The sequence below is a fragment of the Abramis brama genome (assembly GCF_963993115.1).
Source record: "Abramis brama genome assembly, chromosome: 16".
NCBI classification, from domain to species: Eukaryota; Metazoa; Chordata; class Actinopteri; order Cypriniformes; family Leuciscidae; genus Abramis; species Abramis brama.
In genome coordinates, this window is record NC_139978.1 from 23,990,554 (window position 1) to 24,011,312 (window position 20,759).

General features: G+C 36.7%; 2 protein-coding genes across 3 annotated transcripts; one reads left to right on the top strand and one right to left on the bottom strand.

The window, feature by feature from the left end:
- Window positions 1-41: 41 nt before the first annotated feature.
- elapor1 (endosome-lysosome associated apoptosis and autophagy regulator 1) lies at window positions 42-18,240 on the bottom strand (the record flags this gene model as incomplete). Of its 2 annotated transcripts, XM_084087862.1 has the most annotated exons (23): window positions 42-962; window positions 1,125-1,290; window positions 2,174-2,352; window positions 4,360-4,486; window positions 5,637-5,738; window positions 5,873-5,966; window positions 6,059-6,209; window positions 6,308-6,481; window positions 8,382-8,639; window positions 8,763-8,900; window positions 9,489-9,594; window positions 9,746-9,836; window positions 9,947-10,075; window positions 10,257-10,434; window positions 11,058-11,146; window positions 12,347-12,496; window positions 12,618-12,723; window positions 12,802-12,882; window positions 13,083-13,230; window positions 13,504-13,684; window positions 14,110-14,230; window positions 15,546-15,622; window positions 18,031-18,165. In XM_084087862.1, the coding sequence occupies 20 exons, from the start codon at window positions 13,650-13,652 to the stop codon at window positions 894-896; spliced, it is 2,685 nt and encodes an 894-aa protein (XP_083943988.1). In that variant the 3' UTR covers window positions 42-893. The 2 variants fall into 2 exon arrangements, with proteins under 2 accessions (XP_083943988.1, XP_083943987.1); XM_084087861.1 differs by lacking the exon at window positions 15,546-15,622 and having other exon boundaries at window positions 18,031-18,240.
- A 535-nt stretch (window positions 18,241-18,775) lies between these two features.
- On the top strand, window positions 18,776-20,511 carry cfap276 (cilia and flagella associated protein 276). The gene is made up of 5 exons (XM_084087863.1): window positions 18,776-18,915; window positions 19,090-19,206; window positions 19,349-19,464; window positions 19,681-19,793; window positions 19,873-20,511. Exons 1-5 carry the CDS (start codon window positions 18,838-18,840, stop codon window positions 19,941-19,943), a joined length of 495 nt encoding a protein of 164 aa, XP_083943989.1. The 5' UTR covers window positions 18,776-18,837; the 3' UTR covers window positions 19,944-20,511.
- The last annotated feature ends 248 nt before the right edge of the window (window positions 20,512-20,759 follow it).

Sequence of the window (20,759 nt, forward strand, 5' to 3'; positions counted from 1 at the left end):
TTCATCTTAAGATTTAATAAACAATAGACACAGCAGCTTTTCAATATCAAGTGGGCTATTCTTTTTAATAATAATAAAAAACATCACAGACTAACTTAGATGACATTTCCTAAAATACAAATAACAATTAAAAAAAAAAAAAAAAATTTTTCTCACACAACATAAATTCTAGTATGCCAAAACATTCAAGTGATTTACAAATAGAAAAAATCAATATATTGCAAGCACTTGTATGGCAGGTTTAGCTCTCAAATTCATGAAAACAACATATGACTGACCTAAAATAAAAGAAAAAGATCATAGTATGGGGTAACACTTTATTTTACAGTGTCCTTGTTACATGTTACATGTAGTTACTATAGTAATAATTGCATGCAACTAACTCTAAACTAATCCCTATTCCTAACCCTATAGTAAGTAGGCAACATAGTTAATTATTATTACTCCATACTTAAATGTAGGCTATAATTACACTGTAACATGGATAACTTAAAATAAAGTGTAACCCAAAATGGCACGTACATGTAATGGCATGTAACAAATGTAATGTGGATTTTCCACCATTATCTTTCACAAACATTTGTGTTTAGTATAAAATTTGTGTAGGCCTATAGGCAAATAACAAAAACAACAAAGCTCACATTAAAAAAAAAAAACCCTTCTCATGCCAGTTTTGCCTTCAGTCGGCATGTAGACTGGATTTGCTGAATCTAGGAGAAACAAACAGGTTGATAAGGGTGCTCTTGAATAAGGCAGACTTGTTTTTGAGTCATTTGCTTCCCTCAGTCTCTTTGGGAATAGCAGTATTGATGTTATAATGTCCACTATAGTGTCAAGGATGTCACATGACAGGCCAAACATTTCCTGCTGGCTTTCCCTGCATCTGAGAGGTTCTAGTTCATCTCCATCTCCTGGGCAGCTGATGATTTAAGAGGAACAGAATCAAAGCCATCTGACGTTCTCTGTAAAAGAACATCATTTTATTAAGAAAATGTCTATATCGGTCTGTTAACACTATTAAATATTATTGTAACATTAGAAAATGACATTCTTGAGTGTCATCAAGAAGATCTATAGAGTTAGTGGTACATAGAAAAATAAAGTCTGTCTTGTGACCTCCTCACCTCTCTGGAATATGACTTGATTTTGGTGAAGAATGATTTTTTTGAGAGATAGATGAGGTCATCCTCTGCATCTTCTCCCTCCATGATGGCACAGCTATCTGCAGCTGGGAGTTCACACTCCTTATCTCCTGCAGTCATCATTAGCTTAGAGTACTTATACTGCAGCCTAAAGAGAGGGCATGAATACTCTTATACAGCTTATCTATTCATGTGGATAGATCATGAATTCTTGATCAAAACCTAAAATTCTAGACACACTGGGTTTCAATATATATATATATATATATATATATATATATATATATATATATATATATATATATAGTACTGTGCAAAAGTCTTAGACATGTTAATATCTTAGGCATGTTAATATTTTAAGTCAGTTATTTATATATTTTGCTGTAGTGTGTCAGTAGGAAATATCAGTAGGAAATATTACAACTATATATGCAAGTGAAATGGCTTCTCAAACAAGAAAAAAATGAAGGGCATGACTTGATTGGATGGTTAGATTATTGTGGTAAGTAAACATGTCATCATAGAAGACATAGGCCTGGTTTCACAGACAGGGCTTCGATTAAGCCAGGATTTGGCCTTTTATAAACTTGCTTTAGAAAAAACATTACTGGTGTGCATCTTGAGACAAAACAATGGCAGTGACATATCTTAAGATATGTCAGTGCAAGTTGCTTTCAGTTAAAACAGCTCAACATGCATTTTTGTCTGTGAAACCGAGAGATGATGTTGCAAAAGGGAAGGGAATTTTGTTATTTTGGTTAAAGATTATGAGGGAACATGAATTGAAAAAAATAATAATGATGTGCATTGTGCACAGATAAATCCTTTATAATAAATACTGCTATACTCATCCATCTTCATTTAAATTTTCATTAGATTCAATTAAACTTAGTTAATTTCAAATGTACGCTGCTTAGTTTTCCACTTTCTGTTATTGGATGCTTTATATGCATATCTGCAAGACTTTATGAAATGCATCAGTTTTCTGAAAGATAATAAACTACATATCACATTCAGTAATGGACTCTCACTTGCGTGTCCTTTTCCAGAAGTAGCAGATAAGTGTAATGAGCAATACGGCAGCCACAGTTCCAATGGAGACGCCAAATTTCAGCCAGAAGTCCAGTGTCACACAGGCACTAATCTGCTGAGACGGCAGCGACACCCCGCCTGTGCACCTCAGAGGTTGCTGCCACACATAGGTAGTCCTCTGAGAAACACAAACACATTTTAGCAACATTAAGTCAAAATATACAGGATTGTTCTACAAGTAGTCCCCAATTCCAGTCCCTGTGCCTCTCCGCTCTGCACAGTTTGTATGTGTGCATCTCAATCTGCTCCCTAGTAGTCAGGGCACTGATCAGGCAGTCGCCATTTTAAGAGCTGTCTCCATCGCAAAATCCTTCCAGTAACCTGAAAGTTGACTCCCTAAAAAATCCCACAATGCACTGTGAGAACCAGGCAGCATCGATGCTCACTATGTTCCCTTACAGGGAAGTTCTGGAGAAAGAAACATAAATCGTGCAAGCCAACTTACCCTATGCAGTGTTCACTGTTCCCTACTCCCTAAGCATGGGATATCTGTTGAAGTTCACTTCACTTAACAAAATGCATTCATTCAGAACACCCTGCAACGTCATCAAACACAGACGAAACTTAAGTCATGCATATTATTTTTATTATGGCATCAAACCTTAAAAATCCTCTAAATGAATATAAATGACCATACTTTAATTTAATATGCATGTGTATAATACATCCATATAAATATTCATTAATTTAAAATTTCACTTAATCTAATCTTTTAAGGTCCAGAGCCCAAAACTGATGGATAAATGTATGTTGCGATGTTTAAAGTCCGCGTGAACCGGAAGTTGCAAACGACTTTTCTCCAGTGTTGTGACGTATTTCCCAGTGAAAAGGAATATTGAACAGAGGGCAGGGTTTTACTCTAGCGCTCCTCCTCTCCATCTCTCGCTCATAACAGACTAACGGTTTGAGGGGAGTGGTTAAGCGTTTCCCAACCCAAGTCCTCAAACCTACGTCATCAGGGAAGGTCCTCCAATGCAGAGGGGAGGGGCATTTTCAGATTTTGATTAAAGATTACGAAGCCAAAAAATTTTTTTGTGTGGATTAACTTGCATGGATGAATTGTTCACCACAAAACGATCAATTTAGGCAAAGTAAATATGGTCAATTTTGATTTCATGTGGACTTTAATAGGAAATTAATGTAATAAGGTTATATTAAAGGGTTAGTTCACTAGTAAGACTTGAGGGTGAGTAATTACTGACAGAATTTTCATTTTTGGGTGAACTAACCCTTTAAATATGTTGTTTTATCTCATTTAACCTGTCATCATGATAGTTGACTTGTAACTGTCGCATCTCACGCAATTTACACCCATGACACCTGCTTTGGATTAGGATCTTAAAGGTTGTATCAGTGATTTCAGGCCCCCCAAAAAATGTATCACATTCATCTAATCTTTCCTAACGATCCGCTAGCTGCCCGCCCCATAAGCATGCCGTCAAAAAAACGCGTCTCTGAAGGCAGCCTAGGCTCTGAGATCTGCACACAAAAACAATTGGGTTCACCAACCACTCAAAACCAAAACAAATAGTGTTCCAACCAATCACGACAGGGGGAGGGTGTTGTGAGGTTTTGAGCCAACTTCTTCTTCAGCTGCGACTTCGCTTGCAGCCATGCACGAGCGCAAAACCTCACAACACCCTCCCCCTGTCAGTGATTGGTTGGAACACTGTTTGTTTTGGTTTTGAGTGGTTGGTGAACCCAATTGTTTTTGTGTGCAGATCTCAGAGCCTAGGCTGCCTTCAGAGACGCGTTTTTTTGACGGCATGCTTATGGGGCGGGCAGCTAGCGGATCGTTAGGAAAGATTAGATGAATGTGATACATTTTTTGGGGGGTCTGAAATCACTGATACAACCTTTAAGATGGCGAAATACCCTTTTAAGTACACTTCGCAGCGCACTTACGGTTGAATGGGGTTCCATTCAACCGTAAGTGCGCTGCGAAGTGGACTTAAAACCCCTCAACTGAGCATGTCAGATAAGAGAGACATACAAAATGTGAAGAACAGGGAGGCGTGATGACTGGAATTGGGAACCCCTGTTCTACAATAAATGGTCCATTTCAGAGTGGGGGAATTTTTTTTTTTAATTCAGTTACTGTATCATGATGTAAGTTGACATGTACCTGAATTCCTTGGATACAAGCACTCACGATCTCCTTATAGTTTCTCTCAGAGCAGAGAGGACAGGCATGCTGGGAACGCCACAGGAAATGGAAGGAGCAGCCGTCACAGGTGCCCTCTGAGCACTTACTACACCAAAGACAGAAAGCAAGCAATAAAGAGTGATATTCCTCCATCCTCTGTTGTTTCCGAGTTGGATTACATACACAAAGCTTGTTAAAGTTCAGTCCAAACTCATACAATATTCACACTTTCAAATCAATGTCTTTACTGGTCTTAATTTTTTCATTGTAACAGTCCCAAATATAGGGGAAAATTATAATAAAAAATTGCAAACATTGCTTGTTTGCAAGGCTGCACAATTTAGTCCAAGTTTTCATTATAGATGATGATGATTATTATTACTAAATAAAAATATTATTATAATAATTAAGAAATATTATTATAATATTTCCAGTAAAATAAAAATAAAATAATACTGTAAAAACTGTAAAAATACAATATTTTTATATTTGTGGCTGTCTTAATTTCTAAATCTTCAAACTTTTAACCATCAGTAATGTTTAGAGTAGAGGTGAGGATCTATGTGCAGCCATCTTTATTATAATTAAACAAACAAGAAGACGATGAAGAGAACAAGAATAGTCCACCATGTAAACTAAAAAGTGAGAGCTTTGTAAAAGAATCTAAGGAGTATTTATACACATAATGAAGAACTAAACTAGAACATAATCGGTAACTACAGAAAGAAATAAAAGTCATATTAGAAACCATGACAACCAAGAAAACATGTACTAAACACAGAAACTAAGAACACAGGAACCATTGAGTGAAATGAAAATCAAAATAAAAGTCCCTTGAACAAAAATTAACTAGATGTGACACCATCAAGTTTTTATTTTAGCAGAAAACCACAGGGAGCTTAAAGCTTCTCTTTTGTTGACAACAGCCGGTTTAAAAAATTCTTCTCATTACAAGTTTTAGAAGATGGTTGCCTCATATTGCATTCCCAAATGTACGTAATATGCGAGTCAAACTCAGAACACATGCAGAGGTGAGTTCAAGTCGCTCAGAGGCACTAAAACCACTGGATTATGAGCTGCTCATGTGTACAAGAACACAGTGGCACACTTCACTCTGAAACACGCAGCATATATATTTATGTAATTAAATTGCAGCCTTTGTGATTTGATAATCATACTAAACCATAATCACGATTTCGGTTTTATATTGATCAAACGTGCAGCCCTACCCAAAAGTAAACATTTTCGTTTTGTACCTTGGTAGGGAAACATGGTCTTTCAGTGTTACAGTGGGATCACATCGAAGCCTAATGGAGGTTGATCTTCCATTTTTACATGCTTGCGTAGTTTCTCTAGATCTGTTGACACCATTAATGAGAAGAACATAACATTACAGGTCAATCTGAAGAAAATCACTGAGATACTGAGTTGAGTTCAGAGTTTGTAAACACAATAAAAGCATTAGAATATATCACTGAAAGCAAGTACTCACCTGTAGTAGAATATGACATCCGGCAGCTCTGATTCAACAGGAAAGTCGCCGTCCAATGACGAGATGTCATCAAATTTGTAGTCAGTGCTCACTCCTGTGTATAAAACATTTAGCATCTGATAAATCCCTATGTCCAGCTGGCATGGGTTTATTTGATAGCGATTTCAAAGCAGCGGTAGCACTCACCAATTAAAGTGTCTCCAATACTGAAGGGCTGAGAGGACACAACGCTCTGACCCCTGATCTCAGAAGGCACTACAGTGGACTGACAGATGTAGCCTTTTACATCCCTCTTGCTTTCAGTGACATTATCCACACAGGATGCAAGAACCCTGTTCTAGATAAGAGACAGACACACTTTATTGTGTGATTCTGAGCTTTTACTACTCAGACTTCACAGTTTAAAACTTCATCTGGTCTAATTTATTCTCTTACTTCTGTTCCACACAGTGCCACACTGAAATGGTGGATATATTGCAGCCCTTTACTGGTGAAGCGTGGGCTGCTCTGGAAGCCTGTGGCGTTTGCCAGCGGAGAGAAATCATAATGCAAGGTCTCTCCTTTAAGATGCAGTGCTAATGTACAGTCACTCATGCACGCAGAACGGCCCTGTGGACAAAGAAAACAAACGTATGTAACAATAACTGGATGGATATATAAAATATTTGGAAAGTGCACAAACTGCAAATATCATCATAAGGAAAGTTAATAAAAATATGCATATATAATCATAAAATATAATAATTAAATTGAATTATTATTAAAAAATAAGAAATTAATTATGATATTTTTATAATAATTTTGAAGAATTTGTATTCATTATTTCACTTTAGTAAGTATGCATGAGTGATAGAGATTTTCATTGTATGACAGAAATTCTTCAATATGACTAGGACTTTTATATAAGCAGCAAAATATTACAGTGTCTAAATCAGAAATTATATATTAATGGATATACAGTATACAAGGCCTGCAACCCTACATAGAAATGCACAATTCTTGATACCAATTTAAATACCAAAAATTCACAAAAAAAGCCTTTTTAAAGGTAAATTTTTTTTAAAACTGTTTACCTACTAAATATTTAATTCATTTATACAAAACTAATTTGTAACAACAATTTATTTATCTATACAAAAGTAGTTCACCTTTTAAAATGTTTAAGACCATGTGGTATTTTCCATTCTGTGTGAGCGGCCCCTGTTCTTTCAGCTCACTGCAGTTTTAAAGCCCTCTCATTTTATGTATCAGGCATTCATTTATAGCCAGAGGATGAACAGTACCTGTTCCGGCCAGTAGGCGGGACTGTTGTCAGTCAACAGGCGTCAGTAAACCATTGATTCAAAAAGCTAATGAGTTAATAAAAACTGTTAAAAAAAAAAAAAAAAAATACTGAGAACTTAAGTCTAGGATCTGTGGTTAATAAACTGCACAGTTTACAATGCAACTTTGTAAATTTATTTTTGGGGGAAATTAATAAATATATTGCAATAAATAAAGGGTACTGACAACCCGATCTCACGGCAATTCGTACAAATTTTACGAGGTGGCTAATTCATACGAATTCATACGACCTCACTTGTACGAATTTGTACCTTTTTTTGCTAAATTGTACATATTTTAGGAGTTGCCCAATTTGTATGAATGACCTACCCTTGGCCCCGCCCCTAAACCTAACCATCACTGGGGTTTAGACAAATCGTACGAATTCATACGAATCAGTCACATTTTACTCACTAGTACGAATTGGTCGTGAGATAGCGCTGGTATTGAAGGCACTGATCGATGTAGAATAGGCAATCATTCATATCATATTGTTATAAATAATTATTATTTAGGTGGCGCTACCATGAATGGTCAGTCAAATAAAACTCAATCAAATAAATACATAGTAAATTAATTTTATACAAAATAGTTTCAACAGTGGATTGTTATAGGTCAAGGTGCATTGAAAACATAGGCTATATTCCCAGTATCCACAATACAATAATGGACAAATTACTTATCAAAATATTAATCCACTTTGATGCACTGTAGGCTATTAAGCTCAATTCTTATAACTTTATGCATGCGTAAGCAGTATGACAATGAGATTACAAAGGGCTATTTTTTAATAGGCTATATCAATTTACTTCCCTTTTTGTCCTTTTGGATAGTGGTTTCAAATTGTAAAATAGGCATTATGTTTATATATGAGTCACATATTTGAGGTCTAAATAACTACTTTCTCACCTAAAAAACTCTAAAACTACATTCAAAAATATGGTGGATTTGCTTGACCGCCATGACAGCCGCCATAAGCCAAGATACAAACGGTGAAACGGTTATTGTGTCAATACTGGGGGAATACATAGACAGTATGGGGGAATATCGCACGGCTGGAAAAGGCTTTCAGCCAATCAGATTCGAGAACCAGAAAGAACTGTTGTATAGGCCTACATACATACGTGTGTGTGTGTGTGTGTGTGTATATATATATCATAAGTAGTGTTAATCATTGAGTGCTTACTTCATTACTGTAAGTATTGGGTCCACAAGGTATGCAGGCTTCCTTTCCGACTGGCTGCTCGGGCCTGATGATGGTATTTGAGGGACAGCTTATACACACTCCAGTGCCGTTCAGCATGTAGTGTCCTGGAGAGCAGGGAACGCAGGCAGAGGCAGAGTCAGCCAGAGCACACTGTCGACATTCTGAAGCCACACCCCCAATCACGTTAGTGAGATGAACTGAGTAGATCTTAGCCAGGTCAGAGCTGTATTCATTTTTCTGTAACACAGACACACAGTCATAGATTATCAAAGGCTTTTTAGAGTCTAAAAATTCTGTTACTTGACGGTAAAAAAAAAGTAAAAACAAAACAGAAAGTGAAAGATTCCGGTTTAATCTCACCATGTTGAAGGTCGCAGTGCGCTGAAAACCCCAGGTGAAGCTAACAGTGTTGTTGCTTTTAATAAGATAAGAGTAGGACTGCTTTCCCATAGTGCCTGACCAACTCTCCACAATCATATTATTCCTTTCATTCTGCCCCTGAGGAGAGATGTAGACAAATTTTAGACATTAAAACTCTGAAAGATAAGGCAAAAATATTATAATGATTATATTATATGTTTATTTTTAAATAAATTAATAGTGTTATTCAGCAAAGGAAAGGATGCATTGAACTGATCAAAATGGAAAGTAAAGACATTTATAATGTTACAAAAGATTTCTGTTTCAAAGAAATGCTATTCTTTGAGCTTCTATTCAGTTTCCACAAAAATATTAAGCATTTTTATTGATAATAATTAAAAAATTAGCATGTTGTTTCTGCTGAAAATTCATTACAGGAACAAATGACTTTTTACATTGTAGTAGTATTTCACAATATTACCGTTTTTACTGTATTTTTTTATTAGCATAAGAGACTTATTTCAAAAACATAAAAAAAAATCCTACTGACCCTTAACTTATCTATATAATTTTTATTTTAAACAATAAAAGACAAAACTCATCTGTATACTGGAAAAGTAAGCTAACAGATATTAGATATAAAAGTTAAAAACAAAAATAAAAGGCTGTTCAAGCTCTAATTGTAAATTTCACATATATTAGAATATAAAACATGGTCAAACTCACAGCCATGAAATACAGTTTACAATCAGCTGTACACTTCGTTTCAAACACAAATGTTATTCTGGAAAGCGCGACTCTCTCTTTGTCTTCAGTTAGGGAATGAGGCTGGCTGAAAAAAGGAAAGACCAAAATGACATTAAATTACTAACCCAGGTTTTATGTCTCTGGTATTAGTAATGCTGATGCTTCATTTAACATATTGAGATCATTAATAAGATGCAGTTGCTGTTTGTTAACATATGAGAGCAGTGTGTGCTCACCTGTATCCAGGAACTGTGAGCGTCAGCAGCATGTAATCAGAGTCCTGGTCGCTTGGCGTGGTGTAGATGTACTCACCCGCAACCTCCCAGCCTGATACAACAAAACCCCTTTACATCAACAACTATGGCAAAACAAAACAAAAAATGTCTAAAAAAAAAAAAAAACTATATCCCCCAGTCAGTGGCTCACTCAAAATGTACCTGTGCTCCTCTCAGTGCTACTGTATTCTGAGCTGAAGACTGAACTCCTCATGTTGCCGGGCATCTTGTTCCACCATTTATACTCAAAACCCACAACTGGTTCCGTTCCAGCGGGACACTCAGAACATTCTGAACACATGTAACACAGTTGGTGATTTCTAATACTGAATTCTGTTATTGATGCACTAAAATAATACACATGAGCATACAAATGTAGTGTTGTCATCTAGAGATATAACACTGATGCATATGCTGTCAAAGGTTAGTTTAATGCTTGTTTTTCTCTGTCCTGTTGGCTGTGTCTCTCTACCTGTCCCATTTGAATAGAAGCCATGTGGGCAGGGTTCACAGGTGGAGGTGTTGCTGGAGAAGAATCCAGGATTGCATGGAGTACAGGCCACCATCTCCCCTGAGGCCGGGAGCTGCACTGCCTCCTCCACACTCTCACTGCAGATCTTGGGCTCAATCCATTTATACATCAGCTGCGTCTAAATACACACACAAACAAAAACAGTCAGAGGGAGATGATTTAATGTATAAATGGACATTTAGGGTGTGTTCACGCTTGCTAGTTTTGATTAGATTAAAACAAAATTTGGTGTGATTGTTCTGTTAGTGTGAACACTGCCATCTGAACCCTGCAGCGCAAGGGTACTCTGATGCGGTTTGAATGAAATGTGAACGCAACACAGACCAAATACATCTAAACAAATCAAAAACAGGACATGATGTCACAGGATGCGACCCTAAAAAGACAGAATGCTGAAGCTTATCTGTTTTTTTTCTCATCATAGCTGTTGCCCATTACATTTCAGTACAGATGTCGGGACTGCCGTCTCCTTGCAGCAGATCTTCGAATTCCTTTTTGACTCTTTTACACATTTTATAAGCTTTTTGTGAGTTCTCAGCTGGTAAAAATACCATGTACACACATACAACAAGCGCATTTAGCCTAGCACACAGCATTGTTTTGGATTAGGTATATACGCCATAAAAGCTGTTTTTTTGTATTAGGTTCGGTTAAAAGTATCATTTTCTGGTCTGGACCAAAAAAAACAAGAGAACTGAACTACAAGTTTGAACACAAAAATAAAATAAAATAAAAAAGCACCTGACCACTGGAGTCACATGGTGTGTGAGTATAGAAGTAATCAGTCGCTTTGCAGGGCGGTCGCTGCAGACAGGTTCCAGAACCAATCCCTAGAGTTACAGGAGAGGAAAACGCCAGTGGCATTAGGAAAAACACACGCACACACACTCGTTTAGATAAAGTGATAAAACACAGTAGGCAAATCCATTTGCTTCATTTACTTAACATTTACTTGCATGTGGTTACATTTAAATGCTTCATCACATCTATGCAGATGTAACGGTCAAAACTCTTCACAAGGCATTTTTTTGGGTGACCACCACACCAGGCATTAAAAAAACATTTGATTAAATGCTTTGTAAAAAAGTAGGTATAAGCCATACAGAAGGCTATTTGATAGTTTAAACTTTAAGCATAGGTTTGGACTAGGCTATATTTAGAATTTAGAAACCCTTGTTAGCGACATCGGTGGCCGTTTGTGAACTGCAGACAGGAACTTATTGCTCGTGCTCACCCAGCCTCGCACTCGTGCAAACATTGCGTAGGCCTACAAGAGAAGAGACTGACTGCGAAATTCTTTTTCGTTCTTTGCTTAGAAGTAAAATGTTGGAAATACCGTTGCAGCGAACATCCAGACGCCATCCACGCTGCTGAGAGCGACGTTTAGATGAATATGCAAATCTGTGCTGCGCGTTTTCCTCTCAATAACAAAATAAACCCTCAAAAAAACGACGGGGTGAGAAAGCGGCAGTTTAGAAAGCATCTGGTCATTCTGTGATTCACCGGCATCATGTCGACAGATGAGGTAGCCTAATTAAAATAACACTTTTATAATAGTTGAGAATGGAAGAGAGTAGCGGGAGCACGCGTAATCTTGACATCCTTTGGATTTTTCCTGTGAAACCAGTCTACAGGCTAGGAAGTCAGGAAATGTGGAAATGTCGTGTTTTTTCCTTCTTTTCAGTTTTGTTACAAGCTGTTCACACATTTGCAATACAAAAATCCATTAATCCATTAAGATGATTACATATAGCCCATTTAACAACAAAATATTTAACAATTAAGCTCTTTTAATAGCTAACATTTTATAAATTATAAAATACAGTAAATCATTACAAATATACTGTAAATATTCCACTAGCACAAAACATCCTCACATATAGGCCTACACATCTAAGTACAAATGGAAAAAAAATATATGAGCAGAGATGAAGATGGAATGACATGGAGCACAAACAGCAGCAGCTGCTGACCCTGATGGCCGACCTGAATTAACATGGTCATTTTGCTTTAAAAATGCTGAGACGCACCTGAATATTTGTCTGCCTCACAGGGTTGACACGCAGTGGCTCCCTTATTAGAGTATGAATTAGCAGCGCATGGGATGCAGTGGGAAGCCCCTGGTTTATCACTATAGGTACCAGGCTTACAGTGAAAACACTCAGATGTATATGAGACCCCTGAGAAGAAAAAAGGTCAATTGTTATTTTATAATTGTTTTTTTTTTATGCATTTAAAAAGTATTCCCAACATGCCATCTTTATTTGAAGTAGTACACAAATAATTGTGATGGATAAATACCTAAGATGCTAATGTTCTTCAGCAGAACCGGTTTGGCAGTGTTGGCAGCCAAAGTGAAACCCGTTGTTTTCCAGTACAAGACATTGTTACCACTACTCAGCTCTACCTGGATAGACAGCAACAAGAAAAGGTTATGAGGCCGGAGACTTCCACATATTCTCTCAAAAGATACACACATACTTACATAATGATAATCCCAATCACTTTCGGATATCTTCATCCAGCGACGTTGAGAGTCTGTAGACTGACACTGGTCATTCTGAACCTGTTAACACACTTATGTTGTCATATCCCATATCATGCATAACAACATTATCAGGGTATATACCACCAGAAACACATTTGGTTATTATAAAACTCAGTTTATTACCTTTATTGTCTACTATGTTATTTAAATATTACATATAAATATGCAATTTAACTGACCATAATGTCTTTAATGCTGTGTATTCTTTGTTTACTTACATAAAACTCAAAAAATATGTTGCTGTCTGGATAGAAGTACTGGAAGGACACAGATCCAGGCTTCTTCAAACTCACAGCATAGGAAAGAGTTGAAGTGCATTCATCTGTGTTAGAGGCAACATAGTCACCTTTTGGGATCCATGTTGAGCTATACAAATGCAAGAGACACATGCAATGGGTTCCCATAAAAGCAAATTTCCACAAATGTCTGTTCTTCAATTTAATTTAAATTCAAATAACTCAAGGTCCTGACTCGTCAAGCACTTTTACATTTACTATTAAACATTATGTGCATGCAATTACAGTTAAGTGAATGTTAAATGGCTCAGCCATCCACTTGATCTTGAATTTTGAGCACTAGCACCCTTTTGCATTTTATGAATGCAGTAGTTCTCATTTTACATACATATGAGTCACTCACTTGGAGCAATTTGTGTAAGTGTCTCCAAAGTTAATATTGATGCCATGGCTGATAAAGCCAGTGGGAAAACTGTCCCACTCATCGAAGGCAACACCCGTCCCAAGAGAATAGGTCCCTGCGACGCATTTCTGACACTCTTGAGTCCTCATGTCCAGAAATTCGCCTTCATTACAGGTGAACGCTGACAACATAGAAAAAAACACAACACAATTAAAGTATCTTAATGGCTTTCTAGATTCGAAAACTCTACAACTTGTAACATAGCATGCTATCATTAATAATTTGTATCTAGTAGTTAGTGTCTGTGTGTGTAGCCTGATAAACCCTACATTATGGGGACAAAACATCCCCACAAAGATGCAATATCAGAAATCCTTGTCCTTTTTATGGACATTTTTGGTCCCCATGAGGAAAACAGTTTATAAATCATACTATGTGATGTTTTTTGAAAATGTAAAAATGCAGAAAGTTTTCTGTGATGGGTAGGTTTAGGGGTATGGGTTAGTGTAAGGGGATAGAATATACAGTTTGTACAGTATAAAAATCATGTCTATGGAAAGTCCCGGTAAAACATGAAAACAAAACACGTGTATTGTAGGGACTCACTGCATTGGGTGCCTTTGACTGGATCAGGTAGGCCAGTGCATGTCTCTGGCTTGTTGGGTATCGCCACTCTCCATCGAGAGCCCAAAACGTCACAGTCTGTGTACTCAAAATGGTAATCGGACTGCAAAATAATGAAACATACAATAACAAATGAATTAAAATGTCTTTCTGTGTCATTCAGTTTTGAAAATAGGACCATGAAAAAAAGTGACAATATTTTGCAAGGTTAATACATTTGTTGGCACACTTGGACAACTTTAGAGATGTCAACCACATCAACCTTAGTCAGTAATGACTGAAGTATTTATGTAAAAAAAATGACATTGTGCAGTCATCCAGTTACTATCAGGAAAAAGAAACTAATAAAACGATAAAGAGGCCGATGCAGAGTGTTTTAGAAAGCCGTTACTCTACAAATATTTAAATAAAATGTGGACATGAAATGTTGATTTCAGTTCGAATTATTAAAAAAATGTACCTGTATATAATGCTTCAGCTAAGAAAAAAAAAAAAACAGTCCATTACAATGTGCAAAACAATCAACCTAGCCACAAGACAAATGCTGCAACATTATTACAGTACTATAGCATTCTCCAAAGTCTGTCTCTAGTACTTTTAGGTCATTTTCAGTATTATTAGCTGAGATGCTAAACTTTTCACTTTGTGCTTCACAGACATAATACAAATTTGTTGTCACTGTGGAAACCAACCCTCTGATGTTGTAGTTACTAACATCTTGCGATTAATATGCCTCTGGATTATCTCCTTTTAAAATACTGTGTCGGATCAATATTTGCACTGTAGGCGGATCCACCCGTGATCAGCTTCAAGGATGTCTTCGTATCCTTGTCTAAACAAACAGTCTTTAACAGGTTGCCTATTATTTACTCACCATTGTTCGAAGAGGGAGAAGCAGATGAAATAAAATGTTGAGTAAATAAACCTTTAACACCTCTAAACATTTTGTTTATATTTATTCAAATTTTACTTAACATAATAATCTACTAAGAGATACTTAAATGCTTAAAGGTGCGGTTTAAATGAAACAAATGGTTTGTACATGTTGACAGCTAACTCCCCCAAAGAACAGGCAGCTGGAAAGAATCATGAACCTGACTAAATGGCACCTGAGGTAACAGCAGACACTTCACAGAGCAAATCAGAATAACCCATGTGGAATGAAACTAGATTAATTGTTAACAAAACCTTAACATGACAAGTGGTAGCGGTTCCTATGTGCTTTGTGTTAGTTCAGCTACGTTATGTTTAGTGAGGAGAAAGAAAGTAAGAAAAAAACAAAGAAAGAAAGAAAAGTTGTTCTGAACAAGCAGTCCACATCATAATCTCCACATCCATATAAATGATGAAACCAAAAAACCAAGGCAACAGAACGGAGTGACATTTGTTTCTATGGTGTTTTGTAGGAGTCAGATTACCTGATTAATCTCTTACTCCCACATAAAACATTTGCTGTCTGTGTTTTTTTTTCTTTTCACAAGGTCATTGGCAAGGCCTATTTTCAATTATATTTGCAATCATAATGATAAAATTAGACAATAATGTTATTTCTGCGCAAGCACAAACACACACACTCACACACACACATATATATATATATATATATATATATATATAAACAGCATTTATTGATAAGCATGGCATGTGCATAGGCTTATGCCGGGGACACACTTAACGACTAGCTGAAACGAGGACACACTTAACCACTAGCTTAAACATTCTAAGACTGAACTGAACACACTTACAGACTGTTTCCAATGACTGGAGCAAATTTTAAACGCGGACTGTGAACACTGACTGAACGCGACACTGCGCGTTTGGTCATGATCAGTCGTAAGTACCAAATTACATTCATAATTGGCCTTACAGTCGTTAAGTGTGTCCCTGGCTTAGGCTTGGCGAACTAGATCTGCTACGCTGCTTCTGCTGCATGAGTGAGGGTACAGATGAAAAATGCACATGAATACAGTGAAAAGAATCAAGCCACTGCGAGGAAAACCACCTAGCAGATCTAGGCAGGTGGTGCTGGGGAAGGTGGAGGGCTAAGAAAAATTAGTGTGCTGCAATGAGTTGATCCAGTTTGGGACTGAAATAAATAAGTTAGGTAAACAGAGTGATTGACCAAAATGATTGGCTTTAAGTTAACCAATCTGCTGCTCGGAAGAGTTTCGTAGCTGAACCATATACAGTGCTATGCATAAGTTTAGACACCCATGCTAAAGTTGACTAAAAAGAGGAATAAAAAAATCATCTTTTGGAAATTGAACTTAATGCCTTAATTAAAAAAAATAGGAAAAATCCAACCTTTAAGGACACCAATTTTCTTTGTGAATGAATAATGTATCGTAAATAAATAAATGTTCTTCCTTAAAATAGGAGACTGGCATGGTTTTATTTCAGTTAGCCTAATAGCTGGTTTGATTTGCATTGAGAGATGATCTTATGGAAAGTACCCCATGCCAATCTCTAGGTATGGTGAAGGCTATGTGATGATGTGGGGCTATTTTAATTCCAAAGGCCAAGGGAACTTTATCAGGATGCATAGTATCCTGGATCCATGAAGTAACTGGCCTTTAAAAATAAAAATCTGCCTGCCTCTATGGGAATTTAACATAGGGGTGTCCAGACTTATGCACCCTGTATTTTAAGGAAGAACATTTATTTATTTACGATACATTATTCATTCACAAAGAAAATTGGTGTCCTTAAAGGTTGGATTTGTCCTATTTTTTTTAATTAAGGCATTAAGTTCAATTTCCAAAAGATGATTTTTTATTCCTCTTTTTAGTCAACTTTAGCATGGGTGTCTAAACTTATGCATAGCACTGTATATACTAAGATATATATATACTTATAATTAACAAGATAATTAAGAGATTGAAAGTCCTGATTTCTGTCATGTTGTATAAATCTGCATCTGGCCATGTTCTGAGCAAGTCAGTTTAATTGTTTATTTATTTATCAGTGTGTCTATAGCACACACTTTTGTTTCACTGCCAATACAAAAAGAAAAAGACAGGTATATCAATGCAGGTACTGTATACCAACAGCAATACTGCCATTTGTCAACTGACCCTAACAGCAGATGTCCTTTTCACACAGCTCTCTAAGGCAACGGGCGAGCTTATCTGGACATGATAAGGTAAATGTGTGACGCGACCCATTTCCATATGCTCACTCTTAATCAAACATGATTATTTTCTTGAGAAAACCGAGGAGAGCAGAAACATAAAGGTGGACTGCAACAACAACAAAAAGGTCTTTAAAATTCAACATGCTGATCAGAAAGGAAACAAGCATACACTGAAAGTTGATACGGATGCATGTGAGGTTTTTTTATTAACTAAGAAAACATACAGCTCATGTCCCTTATTTGCTTTTTTAACTGATAAATGCTATGCCAGTTTTTTCCCATTTGTTCCTGAATATTTTCATGGTTTCTTATTTGTAAAGTGACATAATGTGAAACACAGGCTTCACTGCGTGATGATGTGTGTGTACAAGATGATTCTTGGCACGTGAGCAAAACAGGTGCCTTTCAATTTCTGATCTGTGAAGAAACTATGTTGAGTGTATTTCTATTTATGGACCTAACAGTTTATTTATATAGAAAGTACTGGCCTAGTCCTCCAGTCCTGTTTGATAATGTTTGGTGTTTATAATGATCCATCAGCAACAGCATTAGCTCACAAATGTGTTATTCTGTCAATGTGAGTTCAGCCAGTACAGTCTGCCAGTCAATAAGTAATGATGTAGATGTAGTTCTAGCAGCTGTCAGAAATAAACAGCAAATTAATAATAAATATACAGGAAAAAACACATAATTTTGCGTTATTTTTTAAAAGACTATTGTTACGTTGCAAGACAATCTGTTAATGCACAATAAGTAGCCTAGTATCTTACCTCTTTGCAGCTAGGTAATTCCGCTGTCTCCGTTAAAAGTAGTAAGGGGAGCAAAAATATGACAGAAACGCTTTGCGTTCCAGCAGTGAAAAGCACGTGTCTTAAAAACATAGCTGTTTCCAAAAGATATGTTCCCTTCAGGCAAGGCTTGTGACAAAACAGACGTGATGTTGATATTGCTGCGCTTTTATCCCCACACTGTTTGCACATACTAAGCGTGTAACGCGCTCAGCTCTCCTATTGGTCAGTCTCTCTGGGATGGAGTCCCAACTGCAAACGTGTCCGTAGGCTATCTAAATAGATGAATATTCGTTAAGACTCAACAACAACGACAAAAGAACACAATCTTATTAGTCCCTGTGTTTATAACGAGCAAAGAGTCAATGGCATAAGTAATAAAATGACTCTTTTGATCTTCAACTGGGAAACACATCGGGACACTTTTTGCCATTGAGGTGACTTGGAAAAGTGTCCAAATCAACCTGATTTCACCCTACGTAGTAGAAAATTTTGGGGATTTATTATTTTTATTTTTTATTTTTTTTGCTGTTGTGAAAAAACAACAACAATGGGGTCAATAATCAGTTAATCAACTGTTAATATAAAACTTTACACCCAAATGTGCTCGTCTGCAATGTAAGCATATGATTTATTTACGCCTCGCGCTGTGTGTGGTGGTGCAACAGAAACAAAGCTCAGTTGGTTTCTAGGCAACCGTGGGAGGGACAACAAAGTTCCCAGAAAAAAAAAACCTAAAACCCATCGAGCTGTTACATTCCATAAAACTCATCTGGATACTGTGGGAATATGCCACAAGAACGAGATCCGTTTCCATTCCCGCGATATGAAAACGACTATACATACACAGGGAATAAGGCAATTCAGGTAATTACAAATATTAACTTCAAACTTTAAAACTGGCCCCGTATCAGTTTAACGTTAAAGATAAGTTAACGTTAGTTCGGTTAACGTTACCTGCGTTTGAAACGTTAGGCCTAACTTATAACAGTAACACTTTTAATTTAGCCTACATTTCTCACTTATTATCTCGTTAATTAGAAATTGCCATATGACAAGCCAACCCATCTCGCACAAAATGATGAACCCTGGAGGAGACTCCACAACACGACAACACAGGCCAGTTCTCATCGAAATGTCTTTCATTATGATGCTACAGTAAGTTTATTTAACCTCGAAGGGGGATTTGAATTGACGAATTATTATTTAAATTGACGTACTGTAACTAAAGTAAATGAGCGCAAATATGTTCTGGTTCAAAGCAACTGTGTTTTTGAAATGCAAAAACTTTTGCTACAAGGTACCAAACGACAGTCTGGACATTCATCTAAAATCGACCTACGACCATCATCTAGGATTATTTCAAAACAAAAGTCAAACAATGACGCAGAAGGAAACTCTTGCATTGGATAATGCGTAAGGCTTCTCTCTCCCTCTACACATACATACACATACACACACACATTATATATATATATATACACACACGTGTGTTTCCTGCATGTACACTTTTTTTTTTTACAAAGAAATGTTTTATTGCCACTTTAAAACAAAACAAATTTAATAATTTATTTCATTTGAAGGCTTAGCAAGTCTGAATCTCTCAGCCATTGTAATGCTTTTCTTACACAGGACACTGAAAAACAGAGAATCAGAAGACTCTGTTTGTGAGACCGACAACAAAGGAATAAAAGTGTGGGTCGACATCCAGAAGGCTTCTATATACAGTATTAAAGGGTCCATAGGTGAGAATTAATATTGAACCCATAAGAAATTGATTATAATGTGTAAAAAACATCATATATTTAGGATTTTTTTCTCTAGAATCTCATCACACCGCTTCTACAAACCGAGGTTACTCACGGAAGCATGATGGCGGCTTTTATTCTACGTAGCGCAATACAAATACAACCTAAACAAGTAAAGATGACCACCTGTATTTGAACCGCCACATACATGTAACGTTACTAAGGCTCGAAAAATAAAAGAAACCAAGACATGCTGGTGTGGTCTCTTCTTCAAATGGATACAATACGTTCGGCGTGCAGCTCCGTGAGGCTCACTGACTGTTATTGTGAGATCAGAATCGCCATTATACTCAGTGAACAAACAGGGCGTATTGGAACCAAATCCAGCACCCTGCTTGCTCTAGTATATCTGATCGAATCATCATTTCTTACCACAGTTTCAACTGTGGATGCCCTCAGTGAAAAAGCCTCACGATCATCGCTACAGAAGCTCCCGAGTCGGTTACTATCATCTCTGTATCCGAGCAGGGCAACAACTCGGATAAGATCAAATAAGATCATGGTGTAGATTTTTTTTTGTAAAAAAAAAAAAGGTCTCATTCTCACACACTTTCCCAAAACACAAACATTCATGCACACAAACAACCACTCTCTCACGCTCACTCCACACACATGCAAACACATTCACTCAATGACCTCACATCCTGGTTGACGTCAATATAAGTAGCACTTTGGAATCATGGGAAATTTTTCAACAACGCCAAAACTCACAGTGCCCTCTTGTGGTCGGTAACGTTTTATAAATATGAGGAGCCTCCAGCGTTATATAAAAAATATATATTTTTTAATTATTATTTATTAATTAAGTGTATTTGTAAATTAAACGTGCAGGAATAAACTGAGACTAAAACTACACAATTTAGACGAGATTAACCTGTTGGTTATTGTTGGTTTAAAAACAAA